This window comes from Nerophis lumbriciformis, linkage group LG05 (genome assembly GCF_033978685.3).
Source record: "Nerophis lumbriciformis linkage group LG05, RoL_Nlum_v2.1, whole genome shotgun sequence".
Classification (NCBI taxonomy): Eukaryota; Metazoa; Chordata; class Actinopteri; order Syngnathiformes; family Syngnathidae; genus Nerophis; species Nerophis lumbriciformis.
Window position 1 is genome coordinate 16233801 of NC_084552.2, and position 27329 is coordinate 16261129.

The 27329-nt window shown below is 40.9% G+C and overlaps 1 protein-coding gene across 4 annotated transcripts in view; it reads left to right on the forward strand.

Moving 5' to 3' along the window:
* Positions 1-27329, forward strand: part of ablim2 (actin binding LIM protein family, member 2) — a 150580-nt gene that overhangs the window by 67719 nt on the left and 55532 nt on the right. For all 4 annotated transcript variants that reach the window (XM_072913157.1, XM_072913158.1, XM_072913159.1 and 1 more), the window contains 6 exons: positions 3273-3456; positions 11052-11164; positions 11227-11353; positions 19659-19752; positions 24522-24609; positions 24683-24741. In XM_072913157.1, the coding sequence (XP_072769258.1) occupies positions 3273-3456; positions 11052-11164; positions 11227-11353; positions 19659-19752; positions 24522-24609; positions 24683-24741 (665 nt within the window). The remainder of the gene's footprint in view (positions 1-3272; positions 3457-11051; positions 11165-11226; positions 11354-19658; positions 19753-24521; positions 24610-24682; positions 24742-27329) is intronic.

The following is a 27329-nucleotide window of genomic DNA, read 5'->3' on the forward strand; positions in this document are numbered from 1 at the left end:
CTTTGACACTACTTCCACATTTACCCATTCACACACACATTCACACACTGATGGAGGGAGCTGCCATGCAAGGCGCTAACCAGCACCCATCAGGAGCAAGGGTGAAGTGTCTTGCTCAGGACACAACGGACATGACGAGGTTGGTACTAGGTGGGGATTGAACCAGGGACCCTCGGGTCGCGCACGGCCACTCTTCCACTGCGCCACGCCGTCCTTAAATAAATTGCCAGAAATAGCCAATTTGCTCAAATTAACCTTTATCTCTATGTTATTATTAATAATTAATGATATTTATCTTTGTGGAAACACTGATCATCTTAATGATTTCTCACAATAAATATATATAGAAACAGATAAATATCAATATGCAACACTTAATTTTTATATTTTCTCAAAGTGCACATTTTTCAAATTTTTTAGGGAATAAATGATGAAAAAAACACTTAATTGAACGGTTTAAAAGAGGAGAAAACACGAAAAAAAATGAAAATAAAATTTTGAAACATAGTTTATCTTCAATTTCGACTCTTTAAAATTCAAAATTCAACCGAAAAAAAAGAAGAGAAAAACTAGCTAATTCGAATCTTTTTGAAAAAATTAAAAAAATAATTTATGGAACATCATTAGTAATTTTTCTTAATTAAGATTCATTTTAGAATTTTGATGATATGTTTTAAATAGGTTCAAATCCAATCTGCACTTTGTTAGAATATATAACTAATTGGACAAACTATATTTCTAACAAAGACAAATCATTATTTCTTCTAGATTTTCCAGAACAAAAATTTTAAAAGAAATTCAAAAGACTTTGAAATAAGATTTAAATTTGATTCTACAGATTTTCTAGATTTGCCAGAATTTTTTTTAAAATTTTAATCATAATAAGTTTGAAGAAATATTTCACAAATATTCTTCGTCGAAAAAACAGAAGCTAAAATGAAGAATTAAATTAAAATGTATTTATTATTCTTTACAATAAAAAATATATATATACTTGGACATTGATTTAAATTGTCAGGAAAGAAGAGGAAGGAATTTAAAAGGTAAAAAGGTATATGTGTTTAAAAATCCTAAAATCATTTTTAAGGTTGTATTTTTTCTCTAAAATTGTCTTTCTGAAAGTTATAAGAAGCAAAGTAAAAAAAATAAATGAATTTATTTAAACAAGTGAAGACCAAGTCTTTAAAATATTTTCTTGGATTTTCAAATTCTATTTGAGTTTTGTCTCTCTTAGAATTAAAAATGTCGAGCAAAGCTAGTAAATAAATACAATTTAAAAAATAGAGGCAGCTCACTGGTAAGTGCTGCTATTTGAGCTATTTTTAGAACAGGCCAGCGGGCGACCTGGTGCCCGTGGGCACCGCGTTGGTGACCCCTGCAGTGTATATTGATCATATGAAGCAATTGTTGGATATGAATAGAAACCATAACCACTAATGCCACTAATTCTCAAAGTAGGCCTACACAACAACTAGTTCCCTGCTGCCACCTACTGACTTGGTGGAGTATTACATGCTCATTCAGACAGCACAGACATTCAACAACGCCACATTTCTGGCAGATTATAATAATAATTATAAGAAGAATGTGAATGGGGGGGGGGTATAGCTCGGTTGGTAGAGTGGCCGTGCCAGCAACATGAGGGTTCCAGGTTCGATCCCCGCTTCCGCCATCCTAGTCACTGCCGTTGTGTCCTTGGGCAAGACACTTTGCCCACCTGCTCCCAGTGCCACCCACACGGGTTTAAATTTAACTTAGATATTGGGTTTCACTATGTGAAAGCGCTTTGAGTCACTAGAGAAAAGCGCTATATAAATATAATTCACTTCACAATTAAAGACTGAACTTACCTGCAAGCTGCCTGATGTGCTCCGCCTCCTGGAATCACAAACCGTTGACAATGCCCAACCGCTACGAGTTGGAGCAATTTTATAGTTTGTACATGCCATTTAGCACATGTCCTTTGGATCTTAGTAGATCAGATACATGTCACGTTTATTTATTTTTTTGTAAAGTTATTTATTTCATTTTGTTAAAGCTATTTCATACAAAAAATACATTATTGAACAATTCATATTACCATATTTTTCGGACTATAAGGCGCATTTAATATCCTTTAATTTTCTCGAAAATGGACAGTGCACTTTATAACCTGGCGCGCCTAATGTACGGCATAATTCTGGTCTGTTTACCGACCTTGAAGCTATTTTATTTGGTACATGGTGTATGTGTAAACTGCAAGATGACGCCAGTAAACAACACCAAAACTTAAAATTTTCCATTGAGAATATAGAACATTACACACGGCACTCAAAAATCTGTCAAAATGTTTTTAGTATGACTTCGGTAAGCTATGAAGCCGCACCGTTTGATGGATTGTCGGCGCATTAAACATACGAGTATTATTATGGTGGGTGTACAAGGACCGCAAAATGGCACTGTGGAGGGGGGCGTGGCCTGCGGGCCTGCAGCAGAACAAGGTGTGCCAGGACCGGCCTTGAAGTCAGCGACATGTACGTAGATGGCCCGGGTGGGCCTTATCTAATCACCTGTCGCTCTGTTTAAGCAGCAGCCGGGAGAAGAGACAGGGTGGGAGCTGGCGTGAGGGCGAGAGCGTGCCTGTCAGAGACATAAAGACAATTGCTGGAAAGTAACCTGAGGACCCATCCATCCATTTTCTACCGCTTATTCCCTTCGAGGAGTAGTACTGATTGATTGATTGATTGATATTAAATGTCTAGTTCTATATACAGTAGTACTGATTGATTGATTGATATTAAATGTTCTAGTTCTATATACAGTAGTACTGATTGATTGATTGATATTAAATGTTCTAGTCTATATACAGTAATACTGATTGATTGATTGATATTAAATGTTCTAGTTCTATATACAGTAGTAACTAAGTAAGAGTGTCCGCCCTGAGACTGGTAGGTGGTGAGTTCAAACCCCGGCCGAGTCATACCAAAGACTACAAAAATGCGACCCATTACCTCCCTGTTTGGCACTCAGCATCAAGGGTTGGTATTGGGGGTTAAATCACCAAAATGATTCCCGAGCGCGGCCACCGCTGCTGCTCACTACTCCCCTCACCTCCCAGGGGGTGAACAAGGGGATGGGTCAAATGCAGAGGGTAATTTCACCACACCTAGTGTGTGTGTGTGACTATCAGTGGTACTTTAACTTGTGTTACACCTGTTACATTCTTCTTTGTGGCCTGTTATGCAAAACGCTACTTCTTCACAAACAAAATGTTTGCCTCCCCTCTCCAGTGTGCGGGTGCCAACTGGCCAATGGGGGCTTCTTCCTGCGGCAAGGCGAGTACATGTGCACCCTGGACTACCAGCGGCTTCACGGGACCAGCTGCTTCAGCTGCCAGGACTTCATCGAAGGAGAAGTGGTGTCTGCGCTGGGAAAGACTTACCACCCGCACTGCTTTGTGTGCGCCTCTTGCAAGTAAGCGCGACCAAGTCAGAACATTCCAATGTTCCGCACTCATTCAAAATGGTCCTGAACATTTGGAGAAGCATATGTTCACCAACATTTTATAAGAATTGTTGGGGGATTTTACTGCTTTGAACATTTTTCCCAAATTTTCCAGAATTTTGTGTTGAAAAAAACGGTTTTGTCATTGTTTTGTTGGTCTTTTTACTCTTGTACACAAAAAAAAGACCAACAAATGTGGATGTCAGCTGATGAGATTTAGTTACAAAGTTTTGCATCACAATAGAATTTTACCATATTTTCCAGACCATAAGGCGCACTGCCGATGAATGGTCTATTTTCGAACTTTTTTCATATACAAACCCCGTTTCCATATGAGTTGGGAAATTGTGTTAGATGTAAATATAAACGGAATACAATGATTTGCATATCATTTTCAACCCATATTCAGTTGAATATGCTACAAAGACAACATATTTGATGTTCAAACTAATAAACATTTTTTTTGTTGCAAATAATCATTAACTTTAGAATTTGATGCCAGCAACACGTGACAAAGAAGTTGGGAAAGGTGGCAATAAATACTGATAAAGTTGAGGAATGCTCATCAAACACTTACCGTATTTTCCGCACCATAAGCCGCCCTGGGTTATAAGCCGCGCCTTCAATGAACGGCATATTTCAAAACTTTGTCCACCTATAAGCCGCCCCGTGTTATAAGCCGCATCTAACTGCGCTAAATGGAATGTCAAAAAAACAGTCAGATAGGTCAGTCAAACTTTAATAATATATTAAAAACCAGCGTTCTAACAACTCTGTTCACTCCCAAAATGTACGGTAATGTGCAAATGTGCAATCACAAACATAGTAAAATTCAAAATAGTGCAGAGCAATAACATCAATAACTTAATGTTGCTCGAACGTTAATGTCACAACACACAAAATAAACATAACGCTCACTTTCTGAAGTTATTCTTCATTCATAAATCCCTCGAATTCTTCTCCTTCGGTGTCCGAATTAAAAAGTTGGGCGAATACGGGATCCAAAATGGCCGGCTCCGTCTCGTCGAAGTCATTGCCTTCCGGAAAGCTCGGACCACTGTTGTGACCGAAATATCCGCCCAGGCATTTACGATCCACTGGCAGATGTTGGCGTATGTCGTCCGGCGCTGTCTCCCTGTCTTAGTGAAGGTGTGTTCGCCTTCGGTCATCCATTGTTCCCACGCCGTTCGCAGTCGTGCTTTAAATGCCCTGTTGACACCAATATCGAGCGGTTGGAGTTCTTTGGTTAATCCACCCGGAATGACGGCGAGTGTTGTATTTGTGTGCTTCACTTGTTTTTTGACACCATCTGTGATGTGGGCACGCATGGAGTCGTATATCAACATGGAACACACAAAGGAAATGAAACGTAATACCCGCGCGCTTCTTCTTCTACGGGGGCGGGTGGTTGCTTACCGTAGAAGAAGAAGCGCTTCCTCTTCTACGGGGGCGGGTGCTTACCTTGGCAGTTGCTTACCATAGAAGAAGAAGCGCTTCCTCTTCTACGGGGAAAAAAGATGGCGGCTGTTTACCGTAGTTGCGAGACCGAAACTTTATGAAAATAAATATTTATATTAATCCATATATAAGGCGCACCGGGTTATAAGCCGCACTGTCAGCTTTTGTGAAAATTTGAGGTTTTTAGGTGCGGCTTATAGTGCGGAAAATACGGTATTTGGAACATCCCACAGGTGAACAGGCAAATTGGGAACAGGTGGGTGCCATGATTGGGCATAAAAGAAGATTCCATGAAATGCTCAGTCATTCACAAACAAGGATGGGGCGAGGTCCACCACTTTGTCAACAAATGCGTGAGCAAATTGTTGAACAGTTTAAGAAAAACCTTTCTCAACCAGCTATTGCAAGGAATTTAGGGATTTCACCATCTACGGGCCGTAATATCATCAAAGGGTTCAGAGAATCTGGAGAAATCACTGCACGTAAGCAGCTAAGCCCGTGACCTTCGATCCCTCAGGCTGTACTGCATCAACAAGCGACATCAGTGTGTAAAGGAAATCACCACATGGGCTCAGGAACACTTCAGAAACCCACTGTCAGTAACTACAGTTGGTCACTACATCTGTAAGTGCAAGTTAAAACTCTTCTATGCAGGGTGAAAACCGTTTATCAACAACACCCAGAAACGCTGTCGGCTTTGCTGGGCCTGAGCTCATCTAAAATGGACTGATACAAAGTGGAAAAGTGTTCTGTGGTCTGACGAGTCCACATTTCAAATTGTTTTTGGAAACTGTGGACGTCGTGTCCTCCGGACCAAGGAGGAAAAGAACCATCCGGATTGTTATAGGCGCAAAGTTGAAAAGCCAGCATCTGTGATGGTATGGGGGTGTATTAATGCCCAAGACATGGGTAACTTACACATCTGTGAAGGCACCATTAATGCTGAAAGGTACATACAGGTTTTGGACGTTACCATGGACAGCAAGACAATGCCAAGCCACGTGTTACATCAACGTGGCTTCATAGTAAAAGAGTGCGGGTACTAGACTGGCCTGCCTGTAGTCCAGACCTGTCTCTCATTGAAAATGTGTGGCGCATTATGAAGCCTAAAATACCACAACAGTGACCCCGGACTGTTGAACAACTTAAGCTGTACATCAAGCAAGAATGGGAAAGAATTCCACCTGAGAAGCTTAAAAAATGTGTCTCCTCAGTTTCCAAACGTTTACTGAGTGTTGTTAAAAGGAAAGGCCATGTAACACAGTGGTGAACATGCCCTTTCCCAACTACTTTGGCACGTGTTGCAGCCATGAAATTCTAAGTTAATTATTATTTGCAAAACAAAAATAAAGTTTATGCCCTGCGATGAGGTGGCGACTTGTCCAGGGTGTACCCCGCCTTCCGCCCGATTGTAGCTGAGATAGGCTCTAGCGCCCCCCGCGACCCCAAAGGGAATAAGCGGTAGAAAATGGATGGATGGATGGAGTTTGAACATCAAATATGTTGTCTTTGTAGTGCATTCAATTGAATATGGGTTGAAAATGATTTGCAAATCATTGAATTCCGTTTATATTTACATCCAACACAATTTCCCAACTCATATGGAAACGGGGTTTGTATTAGGCGCACCAGATTATAAGGTGCACTAAAGGGGTCATATTTTCTTTTTTTTTCTAAATGTAAAACACTTCCTTGTGGTCTACATAACATGTGATGGTGGTTTGTTGGTCAAAATGTTGCATAGATGATGTTTTGCTGGCGGTCTTATTTACGTGGCTCACCTTCGGCAGCGTCTTCTCCCCATCATCTTTTTTGTAGCGGTGTAGCGTGCAAGGACGGGGGTGGAAGAAGTATCAAACGATGGCGCTAAATGTTTTAATGACATTCAGACTTTACTTTAATCAATAACGGAGCAGCATCTCCTCATCCGCCGGAAATGTGTCCCATAAAAAAACGTCCGACCGGAACTCTCTAATAACTAAAGTTCCTTAAGTGAATAATGTTAACTCACTACACCGGTATGTTTTAGCGCTTTCATGACAGACATAAGTAAGAACTTTACACTACTTTATATTGGAAATAGCAACATCGGAGGATGAATGTCCCATAACAAGACGATAGAGAAAAAGAAGAGTAGTCCCCACGGACTACAAGGGCGGACGCACGCAAATTTTCAGGACTTATGCAGATCCCAAATACAGATCAGCAGGTACTATAAGGTAAGAAAAGTTGCTTTTGCATAATATTGCGAAACAAAACACCAGATAATATGTCTGTTGTATACTCGTATGTTGAAACACAGTACAATCCATCAAGCGGTGTGGCTTCATAGCTTACCAAAGTCATACTCAAACATTTTGATGGATTTTTGAGCGCTGTGTGTAATGTTCTATATTTTCAATGGAACATATAAAATGTTGGTGGTGTTTACTTGAGTCATATTGCCATCATATTGCAGTTTACACCTATGTCTTATGTGTGACTGCCATCTACTGGTCACACTTATAATTTCACCATGTACCAAATAAAATTGCTCCGAGGTCGGTCAGCATAACCAGAACTATTCCGTACATTAGGCGCACCGGGTTATAAGGCGTACTGTCGAGTTTTGAGGGGGAAAAAATGATTTTAAGGGTGCCTTATAGTCTGGAAAATACAGTACTATTTTTTAAATTTTCGTCATTCAACTTCGGGTTTTTTTTCCTGTTTTTATTTTTATTTTTTCCCAAAGTGTCTGGCCATGCACCTGTTATAATAAGCCTAACCCCAACTTTAAAGGGGACCTATGAGGATTTATTGTCTATTTTCTAACAATGCCAAAGTTGGTCTTGGAAGCCTCTGAATGCTGTGTTTCGGCGTCTTTTTTGAAAGAGTGAGCACAGTGTGACATCACAGTGTAGTGGAAGTACCTATGTGGTCATTTCTAGTAAATGTTGTCGGCCAGGCTCCTCCCCCTGCTTGGAACCGCCAGTGTAATATTGTCGACGTCAAGATATTTATTCTCAGTTTCTTGGATACTGTGCCACCCTCGATATGTTAGGAATATCTTGGCTTTACCTTAACACCTTTTCTTGATCACATACTCTGAAAAACGTTGTCCACATGTTTATTGACCGTAAAAAGGGTAAAACTGAAAACATACAAGCAGAAAGGATGCTTACATTAAAGACATGCACACACAGCCAATTACACTAGAATAACAAAATGCATTATGAACTTAAATGGATAAAGAAACACCACAAAATGTGTATTTTAAGCACTCTACAGCAAACTAGTTTACTATGCTAACATTCACGTCACAGTATGAAATTACAAAAATTAGCATGACTGACTTTTGGCCATTAAACATCTCAAATTACATCACAGCCAACAAATAATACACCACAATCAAATATATATATATAATACCATACTACTCAAAGATACATACCGATGATATGACATTACCATGAATTGCATAAACAAGTTGAAAAACTTATTCGGGTGATACCATTTAGTGGTCAATTGTACGGAATATGTACTGTACTGTGCAATCTACTAATACAAGTTTCAATCAATCAATCAATGATACTTTGCTTGGCATGAGAATTGAGCAGATTCAAATGTTTGCAATTGTCACCAAACTAGTTTAAACTAGACCTGAAGTTGCTGCTTCTTGTGCACTGCTAACTTGGGTTATGCTGCCTCCCGCTGTCTAAAGGAGGAAGTGCATCTCACTGTTGAATTTCCAAAGTGAACTAAAAAACTGGTCTTACGTATTATATATTCTTAATACATTCAACAAACAAGACAGAACAGGAGGCCGGGTCGTAGAGGTTTTAATTTGCAATCTGAAGGGAACGCTTCCACAAATGTGGCTTGGCATTGTCTTTCTGAAATAAGCAGGGGCGTCCACAAAATAGATTATAAATGTGACTGTGAAGTAAAATCTACACCAAGGCATATCCAATAGATTACAAATTATCTAAACCACAAGAGAGTTTGTTAAATGTAGATTAGAATCGTAGGTCCACTTTGGAAAAAAAATTTTTTTTGCCTACATAGGGCCCATTGTTAGGCCGTACTCAGTTGTAATACACCACTTGCGGCAGTAATGACAATTTCGGACAAACAGAAGAATTCTGGAGCGAAAGTCATAAAAAAGTGTCTTAAGCGCAAAAATTATGACTAACGTGATGAAGCTGTAGTTTTATTTTATCGACGGTTTAGTTAAAAAAACATATGCATTATTAATTTAGTTTATTTATTTTAGTACAACATCTCTTATTTGAGTCCCTTCTTATGCAGTATATTTAGTTAGTATTAATTGTTCTTATCAGCCTGAATTAAGTCTAAGGTTTACATGTTGAATAATAATATTTGTGATTAATACATCCTCAGCCTTCCCGGTAAGGTATATTCGGGTGTACTGGAGAGGAGGCTACGCCGGATAGTCGAACTTCGGATTCAGTAGGAACAGTGTGGTTTTCGTCCTGGTCGTGGAACTGTGGACCAGCACTATACTCTCGGCAGGGTCCTTGAGGGTGCATGGGAGTTTGCCCAACCAGTCTACATGTGCTTTGTGGACTTGGAGAAGGCATTCGACCGTGTCCCTCGGGAAGTCCTGTGGGGAGTGCTCAGAGAGTATGGGGTATCGGACTGTCTGATTGTGGCGGTCCACTCCCTGTATGATCAGTGTCAGAGCTTGGTCCGCATTGACGGCAGTAAGTCGGACACGTTTCCAGTGAGGGTTGGACTCCGCCAAGGCTGCCCTTTGTCACCGATTCTGTTCATAACTTTTATGGACAGAATTTCTAGGCGCAGTCAAGGCGTTGAGGGGATCTGGTTTGGTGGCTGCAGGATTAGGTCTCTGCTTTTTGCAGATGATGTGGTCCTGATGGCTTCATCTGGCCAGGATGTTCAGCTCTCGCTGGATCGGTTCGCAGCCGAGTGCTAAGCGACTGGGATGAGAATCTGCACCTCCAAGTCCAAGTCCATGGTTCTCGCCCGGAAAAGGGTGGAATGCCATCTCCGGGTTGGGGAGGAGACCCTGCCCCTAGTGGAGGAGTTCAAGTACCTAGGAGTCTTGTTCACGAGTGAGGGAAGAGTGGATTGTGAGATCGACAGGCGGATCGGTGCGGCGTCTTCAGTAATGCGGACGCTGTATCGATCCGTTGTGGTGAAGAAGGAGCTGAGCCGGAAGGCAAAGCTCTCAATTTACCGGTCGATCTACGTTCCCATCCTCACCTATGGTCATGAGCTTTGGGTTATGACCGAAAAGACAAGATCACGGTTACAAGCGGCAGAAATAAGTTTCCTCCGCCGGGTGGTGGGGCTCTCCCTTAGAGATAGGGTGAGGAGCTCTGCCATCCGGGAGGAGCTCAAAGTAAAGCCGCTGCTCCTCCACATCGAGATGAGCCAGATGAGGTGGTTCGGGCATCTGGTCAGGATGCCACCCGAACGCTTCCCTAGGGAGGTGTTTAGGGCACGTCCAACCGGTAGGAGGCCACGGGGAAGACACGTTGGGAAGACTATGTCTCCCGGCTGGCCTGGGAACGCCTCGGGATCCCCCGGGAAGAGCTGGACGACATGGCTAGGGAGAGGAAAGTTTGGGCTTCCCTGCTTAGGCTGCTGCTCCCGCGACCCGACCTCGGATAAGCGGAAGAAGATGGATGGATGGATGGGATGGATAATACATGCTTTCATTTCATTTTGGCAAGGTTATGAAAAATGAAAACATGGCGAATGATGAAAATTGAAAGTTTGCGTATTTTGCCCCAAAAACCCATCCATCCAGCCATTTTCTACCGATTGTCACTTTCGGGGTCGCGGGAGGTGCTGGAGCCTATCTCAGCTGCATTCGGGCAGAAGGCGGGGTACACCCTGGACAAGTCGCCACCTCATCGCAGGGCCAACATTCACACTCACATTCACACACCTTTTCACAAAAAAAAATATTATTTAGACATTTTCTTGCTCTTGGACTCCCTGCAGTCATGAATGTGCCACAAATCATTTTTGTGTGATTTTAAAGTATGGCCCCCTATGAATTGTCTTTATGTTGTGGAGCTTTTTACTGATATTTGTATGTGTTGTATGTTTTTGCTTTGTTTTTTTTGTATTTTCAGGCAGCCATTTCCAGCCGGTGACCGAGTGACCTTCAACGGCAAGGAGTGTATTTGCCAAAACTGTACCCAACCTCTTCCTGTCCACAGTCCTGCGCCCATACAAGCCGTCCATAGTCAGTATAAATCAGTCATTGACGACCCTGTGACTGGTAAATGCTGACGCTTTTTGTTGTAGACTGCTGCGGCTGTGGGAAGGAGTTCACAAACGAACAATCCCTGGTTGCACTGGACAAGCACTGGCACCTGGGCTGCTTCAAGTGCAAAGTGTGCAACAAGGTCCTCAACGCAGAATACATCAGCAAGTAAGTCTACATTACGATTAGAATACTACTTACAAAGCCAGTGAAGTTGGCACGTTGTGTAAATGGTGAATAAAAACAGAATACAATGATTTGAAAATCCTTTTCAACTTATATTCAATTGAATAGACTGCAAAGACAAGATATTAAATGACTCAAGGACCTAGTTTCGCCTCAACCCCCTACCCGCAACCTCCGCTCCTCAAACACTATTCTGCTCAAACCCATCAGGACAAAGTTACAATCTATGGGCCGCCAGGCTTTCTGCTGGACCGCTCCCGAACTTTGGAACGCTCTCCCCGACCATTTTAGAGCACCACAGTCGGTCAACCTTTTTAAGAAGGGACTAAAAACCCACCTTTTTAGCACAGCTTTTACCTAATTTCTCTGCCTTCTTGTTTTTAAATGCACTGCTTGCTTATCTGTTTTTTATCCAGTGCTTTCATGCTTTTTATTTCTATTTTTTATCCATGTTTCTGTTTGTGTGTCATGATTTCATTTCTATTTTAATTTTGTATTATATATTCTTACTTTCTATTTTTATTTTTATACTTTGTAGCACTTTGATATTTTAACAAATGTAAAGTGCGTTACAAATGCAATTCATTATTATTATTATTATTATATTTAACGTTCGAACTAGTAAACTTTATTTTTTGAAAACATTAGCTTATTTGGAATTTGATGCTTGCAACATGTTTCAAAAAGACTGAGAAAGTTGAGTAATGCTCATCAAACACTTATTTGGAACATCCCACAGGTGAACAGGCTAATTGCATACTTGCCAACCCTCCCGGATTTTCCGGGAGACTCCCGAAATTCAGCGCCTCTCCCAAAAACCTCCCTGGACAAATTTTCTCCCGAAAACCTCCCGAAATTCAGGCGGAGCTGGAAGCCACGCCCCCTCCAGCTCCATGCGGACCTGAGTGACGTGTCAACAGCCTGTATTCACGTCCGCTTTCCCACGATATAAATAGCGTGCCTGCCCAATCACGTTATAACTGTAGAATGATGGAGGGCGAGTTCTTGGTTTCTTATGTGGGTTTATTGTTAGGCAGTTTCATTAACGTCCTCGCAGCGCGGCAACAACACACAACAACAGCAGTCATGTTTGAGTCTACCGTAAAGCAGTTCGTCTGCCGTAAACAGCAATGTTGTTGTAATATATTGAGTTGGAGGCAATAACCAGGCGAGGGGATGAAGTACGTCTCTTTACTGTAGACTTCAGAACAGACTCACACACTTGACGTCAGGTGCGAAACACCACGTAAATCGTTGGCCAACCAAAAAGTAACCCCAGTACGCTATAGCCAACATTCACCAGGAGATGGCAACAGACAAACATAGATCACTCTATTACATTCCTCCCCTTTTAGAAATGTAGAAGTTACTCAAAATAAATAAACAACCCAACCAAAAAAATGCAGCAGCTCAATTAAAAAAACTGTACTTAAGCCACATTCTTTTTTCTTTTTTTTTTTAGTACTGAACCCTTAACCCTCATTTGTAAACAATAACATGCTCAGTGTTTCCCACAGGGCAGGCATCTATTTGTGGTGGTGTGGTAGGGGGTGGGGGGTGGCGGCGGCAGCGGCGATGACCAAGAAGAACGCGGAGTTGGAATATAATTACAACACTTTATGTACATATTTTTATACAGATTTGAACAATTAGTTATTCACTGAAATATATTTATTAATTGTGGTTCTTACAAAAAATATATCTTATAAAATATAAAAGCTAAAATGTCTCTTAAAGCTTTGCCCCTTTAATTAGTCCATACTAAATAATTTAACTTTAGCCTACTACTACAACCATATTATTTACCAGCAACATAAAGTGAAACAGAGGCAGAGGTGTCCTGCCAGTCAGTCAACCTCCTCCTTCTCCTGCTGCTGCTGAACAGGTCACACTAGAGCTAGTCCCTCTATGTTTTGTCGTGGTCCTCTCTATAAGGCACATAAGAATATAAATTAGGACCCTTTTCATGAGAAAAGTGCATTTCTGATCTGACCCTGCTTTATTTTTCAGTGTTTGCTGAGTCTCACCTGTTCCGTCCGCCCTAATTTTTCTACTTGCCCGACTTCTCAAATCTACTTGCCCCAATATTTTTACTTGTCCTGCCTAGGTTTTTGTCTGGCTGTGTAGTGCTCATGGCTTATATCTTACTAAAATCCTTCCCGTTGACTATTTACAACACTACACAGTATTTATTATTATTATTATCTATAATAACATTTAAATGGCATTGCATACATGTAAAATTAAATGCTATTTCACATTATTTGACCAGTAGCAGTTACACTCATCTGAACAGGTCAGCCACCTGTTTAAAGCCCGATCACAGTTGAAATCTTGAAATGAAGAGCCTTTAATGGCCAAAACATTAACCTGGACAACATTTTAACAGCTGGTTGGCTCAGATTTTAATATTTTCATTGCATTCACATGCTGCAGTGGACAGTGGACATTTTAGCTTGAGTATTAATGTAGTATCTGAAGCACCGTCTCCACGTGTGTTTATTGACAACAGGGTTATAACCTGGACACGTTAGCTCGTCGGTATGAAAACAGGTGACTGTTACTACGTGCGTCTGGCCGGACCCCGAGTCAAACAGCGGCGGTGTTAATGAAGCAGCGTCAGGCTGCTCACCGTCAGTGAAACGCTCGGTGAAATCGCGGATTAACGTTAAATATATGACGAGCCGCGAGCGATGCAGCTATAACATATCTACCTATAGCCTATATTACCCTCGTATTTTGATCCCGTCCGTTTTCGTCTTCGTCTTCTTCGTCTTCGTCTTCGTCTTCTTCTTCTTCTTCTTCTGGCCCACCAGGTGAATTAAGTGCTATTGGCGGAGTTACAATGCATAGTAGGCTACCGCCACCTACTGCACCGGAGTTGTAACTACAAGGTACATTCACAGACAGTCCCATTGCTTTTATGAGCGGTCGAGCGAGTCAAAAGCCGAAAAATCCATTTGTGGCGGACGTAATTCTTTTGTGGCGGGCCGCCACAAATAAATGAATGTGTGGGAAACACTGATGCTTATTATACAAACAGTATTTGTACACCTTTAACACAGATTTTTATACTGTCTTCAGAGATTCAGTTTTTTTGGTGGTACTCGAAACCTTTCTGGGTACCTGCGAAAGGGTGTTCAGCATGGTTAGAAAAATAGTGACAGAGAATAGAACAAGCATGGACAATTCAACCCTTAACTCAACAATGAGGAGATGAGTGTTATGTGTGTGTATATGTATAAATAAATGAACACTGAAATTCAAGTATTTCTTTTATTTATATATATATATATATTTATATATATATATATATATATATATATATATATATATATATATATATATAATACAATAAATATATATATAGCTAGAATTCACTGAAAGTCAAGTATTTCTTATATATATATATATATATATATATATATGAAATACTTGACTTGGTGAATTCTAGCTGTAAATATACTCCTCCCCTCTTAGCCACGCCCCTAACCACGCCCCCGCCCCACCCCGACCACGCCCATCCACCCCCCACCCCCCACCTCCCGAAATCGGAGGTCTCAAGGTTGGCAAGTATGTAATTGGGAACAGGTGGGTGCCATGATTGGGTATAAAAGGAGCTTCCATCACAAACAAGGATGGGGCGAGAGTCCCCACTTTGTGAACAAATGCGTGAGCAAATTGTCCAACACTTTAAGAACAACATTTCTCAACCAGCTATTGCAAGGAATTTAGGAATTTCACCATCTACGGTCCGTAATATCATCAAAAGGTTCAGAGAATCTGGAGAAATCACTGCATGTAAGCAGCAAGGCCGAAAATCAACATTGAATGCCCGTGACCTTCGATCACTCAGGCGGTACTGCGTCAAAAAGCGACATCAGTGTAAAGCTGCAGCTATCGAATATTTTAGTAATCGAGTATTCTATCGAATATCCCGAATCGATTAATCAAATAAATCATATTATTATCATTAAGGTTTAATTATACATGTTAAGAAGTGCTCTCAATTATTGCGTTTGGCCAAATTGTCTTTTATTTCCTAAACGCCTGTTTTCATTATTGAAGGCTGACACACACAGCTGAAATTTGTCCGTGGTTAAATGTGTCAATTTGTGTGTGCTACTAAAAACAGGTGCGCTCACAGCCCTATGTGCTGTGTGGTGTGACCGCATAAATGAAGTTCTTGTCTCTCGCGCGTTTTTGATGATGATTATACGGTGCCGTTTAAATGGTGGTTTCTCCAGGCAAATCCGCTGAGCTGTTTTCAACCTGCCAACAATACATAAACAATATAAAAACACAATCGACTTAATAATGACGACAACAGTTTTACATTTTAAGAACGTAATACAGTTCATAGTATTATTCGCATGCAAATTTAATCAATGTTCATTTTGCCATCATACCATGTTTGAGATGAAAACACATATATATATAAAATTAGTTCAAAATTAATATTCCCTGAGAAAGTTAAAATAAAAATATATTCTTACTATCAAAAATAAAACAATAAGAACAGTTTTCATTATATCAAACATAAAAAATGGATTAGGTAGTGCCTTTAATACTGCATTTGAAATGTGCAACCAGTGGTGAGTCACCACCAAGCAAAAACTGCGCATGCTCAGAAAAGTATCGTCATATTTACCGCCCGGCCCAGCACCCACTGGCAGAAATGTAGATCGGCGCCTATGCTATAGAGCAGTGGTTCTTAACCTGTGTTCGATCGAACCCTAGGGGTTCGGTGAGTCGGCCTTAGGGGTTCGGTGGAGCCTCCGCCGCGGAGGTCAAGACACACCCGACTCATCTTGTAAATAAAAACTTCTCCCTATCGGCGTACTATGGATACCCCCAAACAATGTTCCCTCTAATTTTCCATCTGATTTGCAGGTGTGTAATTAGTTGTGAGTTTATGCACTGTGTTGGTTTTGTTCTTTGAACGGTTCATTTTGTGCACCAGTAAAAAAAACATATAACTTTGTCTTCCATCCATCCATCCATCTTCTTCCGCTTATCCGAGGTCGGGTCGCGGGGGCAGCAGCCTAAGCAGGGAAGCCCAGACTTTCCTCTCCCCAGCCACTTCGTCTAGCTCTTCCCGGGGGATCCCGAGGCGTTCCCAGGCCAGCCGGGAGACATAGTCTTCCCAACGTGTCCTGGTTCTTCCCCGTGGCCTCCTACCGGTTGTACGTGCCCTAAACACCTCCCTATGGAGGCGTTCGGGTGGCATCCTGACCAGATGCCCGGACCACCTCATGTGGCTCCTCTCGATGTGGAGGAGCAGCGGCTTTACTTTGAGCTCCCCCCAGATGACAGAGCTTCTCACCCTATCTCTAAGGGAGAGCCCCGCCACCCGGCGGAGGAAACTCATTTCGGCCGCTTGTACCCGTGATCTTGTCCTTTCGGTCATAACCCAAAGCTCATGACCATTGGTGAGGATGGGAACGTAGATCGACCGGTAAATTGAGAGCTTTGCCTTCCGGCTCAGCTCCTTCTTCACCACAACAGATCGATACAGCGTCCGCATTACTGAAGACGCCGCACCGATCCGCCTGTCGATCTCACAAACCACTCTTCCCTCACTCGTGAACAAGACTCCGAGGTACTTGAACTCCTCCACTTGGGGCAGGGTCTCCTCCCCAACCCGGAGATGGCATTCCACCCTTTTCCGGGCGAGAACCATGGACTCGGACTTGGAGGTGATGATTCTCGTCCTAGTCGCTTCACACTCGGCTGCGAACCGATCCAGTGAGAGCTGAAGATCCTGGCCAGATGACGCCATCAGGACCACATCATCTGCAAAAAGCAGAGACCTAATCCTGCAGCCACCAAACCAGATCCCCTCAACGCCTTGACTGCGCCTAGAAATTCTGTCCATAAAAGTTATGAACAGAATCGGTGACAAAGGGCAGCCTTGGCGGAGTCCAACCCTCACTGGAAACGTGTCCGACTTACTGTCGGCAATGCAGACCAAGCTCTGACACTGATCAGGGAGCGTACCGCCACAATCAGACAGTCTGATACCCCATACTCTCTGAGCACTCTCCACAGGACTTCCCGAGGGACACGGTCGAATGCCTTCTCCAAGTCCACAAAGCACATATAGACTGGTTGGGCAAACTCCCATGCACCCTCAAGGACCCTGCCGAGAGTATAGAGCTGGTCCACAGTTCCACGACCGGGACGAAAACCACACTGTTCCTACTGAATCCGAGGTTCGACTATCCGGCGTAGCCTCCTCTCCAGTACACCTGAATATACCTTACCGAGAAGGCTGAGGTGTGTGATCCCAAGATAGTTGGAACACACCCTCCGGTTCCCCTTCTTAAAGAGAGGAATCACCACCCCGGTCTGCCAATCCAGAGGTACCGCCCCCAATGTCCACTTTGTCTTGAATTAAAAACGTTTAATTTTTCACTAAAGAAGGGTTCGGTGAATGCGCATATGAAACTGGTGGGGTTCGGTACCTCCAACAAGGTTAAGAACCACTGCTATAGAGACTATAGTGGGTGCAAGTGCAAGGTATCCAAGTAGCATGTGGTTGCATGACTTGAATAACCCGAATAACTTTGCAGGACTACTTTCGCGTTGTTATTAATGAAAGGCTAATTGAACACGACAGCTCGAATAGCCTTGTTAGTTTTCAACACCTTTTGGCGGCATTTAATGACATCGCGGGAGTGAGACAACACATCCTGGTTATCATAATGAATAAGATTTATTTTACTAACACAACTTTTGCGTTTACATTTGATAATAGATGACTTACCTCACCTCTGGACGTCCCTCAAATCTATTGTGGTATGCGAGCTCCACTTTGCAATGTTTGCATACGACTGCGTTGTCCTTCGATTTTAGAGTGAAGTGATCCCACACTTTGGACAACTTTTGTCGCTTCTTAATTCCCTCGTTTTGCTCTGGCTCTTGTCCACTGCTTTCTGCGGCGTCTGCCATTGCGAGTTATGTCGTCGAAAAAGTTTTCTAAACTCAAGCGTATTTTATAGAGCGGTGTTGTGCAGTGCAGGGGGCGCATGATCTGTGACGTAAACACGCTGTGCAACAACTAAACAGTCCGTGCAAAACGTGATCTTTGACTACTGTTTACTAAACAAATAAAAAATGCCGTAAAAAAAAACTTAACGACGCCTCGAGGCAGCAGAAATTCCTCTAATATATTTTGTAATCGAATTACTCGAGTTACTCGAAGAATCGTTTCAGCTCGACATCACATCAGTGTGTAAAGGACATCACCACATGGGCTCAGGAACACTTCAGAAAACCACTGTCAGTAACTACAGTTGGTTGCTACATCTGTAAGTGCAAGTTAAAACTCTACTATGCAAAGCGAAAGCCATTTATCAACAGCACCCAGAAACGCCGCCGTCTTTGCTGGGCCCAAGCTCATCTAAGATGGACTGATGCAAAGTGGAAAAGTGTTCTGTGGTCAGACGAGTCCACATTTCAAACTGTTTTTGGAAACTGTGGACGTCGTGTCCTCCGGACCAAAGAGGAAAAGAACCATCCGGATTGTTATAGGCAAAAAGTTCAAAAACCAGCATCTGTGATGGTATGGGGGTGTATTAGTGCCCAAGACATGGGTAACTTACACATCTGCGAAGGCATCATTAATGCTGAAAGGTACATACAGGTTTTGGAGCGCCATCCAAGCAACGTTATCATGGGCGCCCCTGCTTATTTCAGCAAGACAATGCCAAGCCACATTCTACACGTGTTAAAACAGCGTGGCTTCGTAGTAAAAGAGTGCGGGTAGTAGACTGGCCTGCCTGTAGTCCAGACCTGTCTCCCATTGAAAATGTGTGGCACATTATGAAGCCTAAAATATGACAACTGAGACCCCGGACTGTTGAACAACTTAAGCTGTACATCAAGCAAGAATGGGAAAGAATTCCACCTGAAAAGCTTCAAAAATTGGTCTCCTCAGTTCCCAAACATTTACTGAGTGTTGTTAAAAGGAAAGGCCATGTAACACAGTGGTAAAAATGCCCCTGTGCCAACTTTTTTGCAATGTGTTGCTGCCATTAAATTCTAAGTTAATGATTATTTGCAAAAAGAAAAATAAGTTTCTCAGTTCGAACATTAAATATCTTGTCTTTACAGTGTAATATAGTTGAATATAAATTGGAAAGGATTTGCAAATCATTGTATTCTGTTTTTATTTACCATTTACAAAACGTGCCAACTTCACTGGTTTTGGGTTTTATATTTACATGAGTCCAAGTCAAAGTTGGCTAACCTGTGCTGGTATTTTCCTTGTTATCGACACCAGGGATGGGATCCCCTACTGCGAGATGGACTACCATGCCATGTTCGGCATCCAGTGTGAGAGCTGCAAGAAGTACATCACTGGGAAAGTTCTGGAGGTATTCATGAATAATTACAAAACCCACTCGTGGGTTAGGGTTTGTGGAATGTTAGGGAGATGAGACGGAGATGGTTGGAAGGGGGGAAGGAGGCATCTACTATGGATGATTGCATGGCGAGTTGATCGATCGAGTTGGTTGTCATTTTGGGGGGAGAGAGGAGCCGAGCTTAGCTTGTTCATCGGCAGGGTCGTTGCCTGCCAGGTCGCAACGGCCTGGGACCCAGATGAGTCGTATCCGTTTTGAAGACGGGAAAGCCAATAGGGAGGATTAGATTGATATTATGGAGGTGTCTGTGGTGTCCGCTTACGCTGCACAGTGGAACTTGCTTATCTCCAACACTCTCCGGAGCAACTACACTAGGCTTCTATTTTTACCCAGTGTCGAAGCAAGGCCCCTGACAGATGACTAGAGATGGACAGGAAGTACAACACATCAAGAAAATAAAACATCTGGTTAGGGTTGTACGGTATACCGGTTCTAGTATAGTATCGTGGTACTAATTTCTGAATTTTTCGGAGTATAAGTCGCACCGGCCGAAAATGCATAATAAAGAAGGAAAAAAACATATATACCGTATTTTTCGGAGTATAAGTCGCACCGGAGTATAAGTTGCACCTGCCGAAAATGCATAATAAAGAAGGAAAAAAACATATATACCGTATTTTTCGGAGTATAAGTCGCACCGGAGTATAAGCCGCACCGGCCGAAAATGCATAATAAAGAAGGAAAAAAACATATATACCGTATTTTTCGGAGTATAAGCCGCACCGGAGTATAAGTCGCACTGGCCGAAAATGCATAATAAAGAAGGAAAAAAACATATATACCGTATTTTTCGGAGTATAAGCCGCACCGGAGTATAAGTCGCACCGGCCGAAAATGCATAATAAAGAAGGAAAAAAACATATATACCGCATTTTTTGGAGTATAAGTCGCACCGGAGTATAAGTCGCACCGGCCGAAAATGCATAATAAAGAAAGAAAAAAATATATATACCGTATTTTTTGGAGTATAAGTCGCACCGGAGTATAAGCCGCACCGGCCGAAAATGCATAATAAAGAAGGGAAAAAACATATATACCGTATTTTTCGGAGTATAAGTCGCACCGGAGTATAAGTCGCACTGGCCGAAAATGCATAATAAGAAGGAAAAAAACATATATGCCGTATTTTTTGGAGTATAAGTCGCACCGGAGTATAAGTCGCACCGGAGTATAAGTCGCACCGGCTGAAAATGCATAATAAAGAAGGAAAAAACATATATACCGTATTTTTCGGAGTATAAGTCGCACCGGAGTATAAGTCGCACCTGCCGAAAATGCATAATAAAGAAGGGAAAAAACATATATACCGTATTTTTCGGAGTATAAGTCGCACCGGAGTATAAGTCACACTGGCCGAAAATGCATAATAAGAAGGAAAAAAACATATATGCCGTATTTTTTGGAGTATAAGTCGCACCGGAGTATAAGTCGCACCGGCTGAAAATGCATAATAAAGAAGGGAAAAAACATATATACCGTATTTTTCGGAGTATAAGTCGCACCGGAGTATAAGTCGCACCTGCCGAAAATGCATAATAAAGAAGGGAAAAAACATATATACCGTATTTTTCGGAGTATAAGTCGCACCGGAGTATAAGTCACACTGGCCGAAAATGCATAATAAGAAGGAAAAAAACATATATGCCGTATTTTTTTGGAGTATAAGTCGCACCGGAGTATAAGTCGCACTGGCTGAAAATGCATAATAAAGAAGGAAAAAAACATATATACCGTATTTTCGGAGTATAAGTCGCTCTGGAGTATAAGTCGCACCGGCCGAAAATGCATAATAAAGAAGGAAAAAAACATATAAATCGCACTGGAGCCCGGCCAAACTATGAAAAAAAACTGCGACTTATAGTCCGAAAAATACGGTAAGTCGCACTGGAGTATAAGTCGCATTTTTGGGGGAAATTTATTTGATAAAACCCAACACCAAGAATAGACATTTGAAAGGCAATTTAAAATAAATAAAGAATAGTGAACAACAGGCTGAATAAGTGTACGTTATATGAGGCATAAATAACCAACTGAGAAGGTGCCTGGTATGTTAACGTAACATATTATGGTAAGAGTCATTCAAATAACTATAACATATAGAACATGCTATACGTTTACCAAACAATCTGTCACTCCTAATCGCTAAATCCCATGAAATCTTATACGTCTAGTCTCTTACGTGAATGAGCTAAATAATATTATTTGATATTTTACGCTAATGTGTTAATAATTTCACACATAAGTCGCTCCTGAGTATAAGTCGCACCCCCGGCCAAACTATGAAAAAAACTGCGACTTATAGTGCTAAAAATACGGTACTTATTTCTCATAAAATTGCATCTTTTTTCCTCACAAAACGGCATAGTTTTCTCATAATTTTCTTAATAAATTGCGACTTTTCCCATAAAATTGCATCATTATTGTCATAAAACTGCGACTTATTGCTCACAAAATCTTTTTGTCATACAATTACCACTTTCTTCATATTACAGCTTTTTCCCGTGACTTTATTACTATAAAATTGAAGGACATTCTTCATTGACCTTTTTTCTCCAAACATTACAACTTTATCCTCAGTTATCACTTTTTCAAGCAGCCAATGGTCGATTGGGTGGATCTACACCTGACATCCACTGTAATGATACCAAGTACAACAGCATATCTAGTCGATACTACTCTGGTTACATCAATATTTTTTATCGTCACAAAATTGTTTTCCTTTTTTAAAAATGTATATTATGTTCATAAACTCAGGAAATATGTCCCTGGACACATGAGGACTTTGAGTATGACCACTGTACAAACCCCGTTTCCATATGAGTTGCGAAATTGTGCTAGATGTAAATATAAACGGAATACAATGATTTGCAAATCCTTTTCAACCCATATTCAGTTGAATATGCTACAAAGACAACATATTTGATGTTCAAACTGATAAAAAAAAAAAAATTTTGCAAATAATCATTAACTTTAGAATTTGATGCCAGCAACACGTGACAGAGAAGTTGGGAAAGGTGGCAATAAATACTGATAAAGTTTAGGAATGCTCATCAAACACTTATTTGGAACATCCCACAGGTGTGCAGGCATATTGGGAACAAGTGGGTGCCATGATATAAAATTAGATTCCAGGAAATGCTCAGTCATTCACAAACAAGGATGGGGCGAGGGTCACCACTTTGTCAACAAATGCGTGAACAAATTGTTGAACAGTTTAAGAAAAACCTTTCTCAACCAGCTATTGCAAGGAATTTAGGGATTTCACCATCTACGGTCCGTAATATCATCAAAGGGTTCAGAGAATCTGGAGAAATCACTGCACGTAAGCAGCTAAGCCCGTGACCTTCGATCGCTCAGGCTGTACTGCATCAACAAACGACATCAGTGTGTAAAGGATATCACCACATGGGCTCAGGAACACTTCAGAAACCCACTGTCAGTAACTACAGTTGGTTGCTACATCTGTAAGTGCAAGTTAAAACTCTCCTATGCAAGGCAAAACCCGTTTATCAACAACACCCAGAAACGCCGTCGGCTTTGCTGGGCCTGAGCTCATCTAAGATGGACTGACACAAAGTGGAAAAGTGTTCTGTGGTCTAACGAGTTCACATTTCAAATTGTTTTTGAAAACTGTGGACGTCGTGTCATCCGGACCAAAGAGGAAAATAACCATCCGGATTGTTACAGGCACAAAGTTGAAAAACCAGCATCTGTGATGGTATGGGGGTGTATTAGTGCCCAAGACATGGGTAACTTACACATCTGTGAAGGCGCCATTAATGCTGAAAGGTACATACAGGTTTTGGAGCAACATATGTTGCCATCCAAGCAACGTCTTTTTCATTGACGCCCCTGCTTATTTCAGCAAGACAATGCCAAGCCACGTGTTACATCAACGTGGCTTCATAGTAAAAGAGTGCGGGTACTAGACTGGCCTGCCTGTAGTCCAGACCTGTCTCCCATTGAAAATGTGTGGCGCATTATGAAGCCTAAAATACCACAACGGAGACCCCCGGACTGTTGAACAACTTAAGCTGTACATCAAGCAAGAATGGGAAAGAATTCCACCTGAGAAGCTTAAAAAATGTGTCTCCTCAGTTCCCAAACATTTACTGAGTGTTGTTAAAAGGAAAGGCCATGTAACACAGTAGTGAACATGCCCTTTCCCAACTACTTTGGCACGTGTTGCAGCCATGAAATTCTAAGTTAATTATTATTTGCAAAATAAAAATAAAGTTTATGAGTTTGAACATCAAATGTCTTGTCTTTTAGTGCATTCAATTGAATATGGGTTGAAAAGGATTTGCAAATCATTGTATTCCGTTTATATTTACATCTAACACAATTTCCCAACTCATATGGAAACGGGGTTTGTACTTGTGCAATGACAATAAAGACCTACCTACCTACCTTTCCTGGGCGCAGTGATTGCACAGAGCATGAACGCTATTACCGTCGACGTGCAGTCAAGGTAGGCAGGTGAGGCAGAGGCTTATTTATCATGATGAAAAAGAATAAAACAAATGATAAAATCATAAACTAAATATTATTATGTGTCCATCATTTAATTAACATGCATAGATCAGGCTCAAAGTGTATGGTTTAGGTGCGGAATAAGTGAGCTGAAGTCTTGCAGAAGATTTATATGTTTAATTTCCTGTTCTATGGTTGTCTTCATGAAGAAAAAGTGAATGTATTTTGTATGTCTCACGTCCCTTCAGGCCGGAGAGAAGCATTACCATCCGTCGTGTGCCCGCTGTGCTCGCTGCGAGCAGATGTTTGCAGAAGGAGAAGAGATGTACCTCCAAGGTAGTAGGAACAATAATAGTCTGTTCCAGGGTCAAACTGTCAACCTTTAACTCTATTTCATCATCTTCTTTAGGTTCCTGCATCTGGCACCCTCCTTGCAGGCAAGCAGCCAAGCAGGAAGAGAAGAGTAAGGTAAGGGGACCATATTACAATTGTTGACCTCATATGGGACAATTGTTTACCCCAAAACCCCTTGATGCGCCAGAACTAAAGGTATTCTTGGCAGAGTCCATAATCCCTACCAAGACCGTAGGAGCGAGCATGTCTATTCTCTGTTCTGTGCGTTCTAAATAGTGAAAACCAGCGAGCAGGAGGCGGCTAACAATGCAGGGAATGGGGAGTCATCTATTCCGCCCATAAAGCATTCTAAAAACTGCTAACAATACTCCATGTTTATGTTGTTTGCTAACAATACTCCATCCATATGTTGTTTGCTAACAATACTTCATTTATATGTTGTTTACTAACAATACTCCATTCATATATAATACTCCATCCATATGTTGTTTGCTAACAATACTCCATTTATATGTTGTTTGTCAACAACATATAAATGGAGTATTTGATATGTTGTTTACTAACAATACGCCATTCATGTTGTTTACTAACAATACTCCATTCATATCTTGTTTGCTAACAATACTCCATGTATAAGTTGTTTGCTAACAATATTCCATGTATATGTTGTTTGCCAACAATACTCCCATTTTTATGTTGTTTGCTAACAATACTCCATGTATATGTTGTTTGCTAACAATACTCCATGTATATGTTATTTGCTAACAATACTTCATGTATATGTTTGTTAACAATACTCCATGTATATGTTGTTTGCTAACAATACTCCATGTATATGTTATTTACTAACAATACTCCATGTATATGTTATTTGCTAACAATACTCCATGTATATGTTGTTTGCTAACAATACTCCATGTATATGTTGTTTGCTAACAATACTCCATGTATATGTTATTTGCTAACAATACTCCATGTATTTGTTATTTGCTAACAATACTCCATGTATATGTTGTTTGCTAACAATACTCCGTGTATGTTATTTGCTAACAATACTCCATGTATATGTTGTTTGCTAGCAATACTCCATGTATATGTTGTTTGCTAACAATACTCCATTTATTTGTTATTTGCTAACAATACTCCATTTATTTGTTATTTGCTAACAATACTCCATGTATATGTTTTTGCTAACAATACTCCTTGTATATGTTGTTTGCTAACAATACTCCATATAAATGTTGTTTGCTAACAATACTCCATGTAAATGTTGTTTGCTAACAATACTCCATGTATATGTTATTTGCTAACAATACTTCATGTATATGTTGTTTGCTAACAATACGCCATATATATGTTGTTTGCTAACAATACTCCATTATATGTTATTTGCTAACAATACTACATGTATATTTTGTTTGCTAACAATACTCCATGTATATGTTGTTTGCTAACAATACTCCATTTATATATTGTTTGCTAACAATACTTTGTGTATATGTTGTTTGCTAACAATACTTCATGTATATGTTGTTTGTTAACAATACTCCATGTATATGTTGTTTGCTAACAATACTCCATTTATATGTTGTTTGCTAACAATACTCCATTCATATGTTGTTTGCTAACAATACTCCATTGATATGTTGTTTGCTAACAATACTCCATTGATATGTTGTTTGCTAACAATACTCCATTGATATGTTGTTTGCTAACAATACTCCATTGATATGTTGTTTGCTAACAATACTCCATGGATATGTTGTTTGCTAACAATACTCCATTGATATGTTGTTTGCTAACAATACTCCATTGATATGTTGTTTGCTAACAATACTCCATTGATATGTTGTTTGCTAACAATACTCCATTGATATGTTGTTTGCTAATAATACTCCATTGATATGTTGTTTGCTAACAATACTCCATGTATATGTTGTTTGCTAGCAATACTCCATGTATATGTTGTTTGCTAACAATACTCCATTGATATGTTGTTTGCTAACAATACTCCATTGATATGTTGTTTGCTAACAATACTCCATTGATATTTTGTTTGCTAATAATACTCCATTGATATGTTGTTTGCTAACAATACTCCATGTATATGTTGTTTGCTAACAATACTCCATGTATATGTTGTTTGCTAACAATACTCCATTTATATGTTGTTTGCTAATAATACTCCATTGATATGTTGTTACCTGCATATTAACCAAGCTCATTGTGATTGTAAGCGCTAATGCTAGTTTTCTCCCTTACTCAAACTAAGAATGTTTTCCAACGTATCCTCAGCTTCAGTGACAGAACATGTCCTTGGTTTCTGGATTTCTGCTACCTGTCAAGTCTCACAAGGCGTACCAATGTTGTCCACGATGTTTTGGGGTTGCTATCAGGACTAGACTCAACCACTTTTCCCAAAGATCTCCCCCTATATTCTGCAAGGACTGATTCCTCCCTCCTTGTCCGTGGTCTTGAGCTGCAAACTAGAATGTCCTGGTTCCAGGTGGACTCATGGACATGCACCCTTACATCAGTCCACCAGCAGGACTACCTCCAAGGTCTATAACCAGGACGTAGACTTGAGGTAGATTTGGGCGAGTGGTCGCTTTTCTCCAGAAGAAACTACCTTCAAGAGGAGCTACCCCAAAAAATCCACTTGGCAACCAAAGACCGGATCGCCGGAGAACCACTGCCGAGAC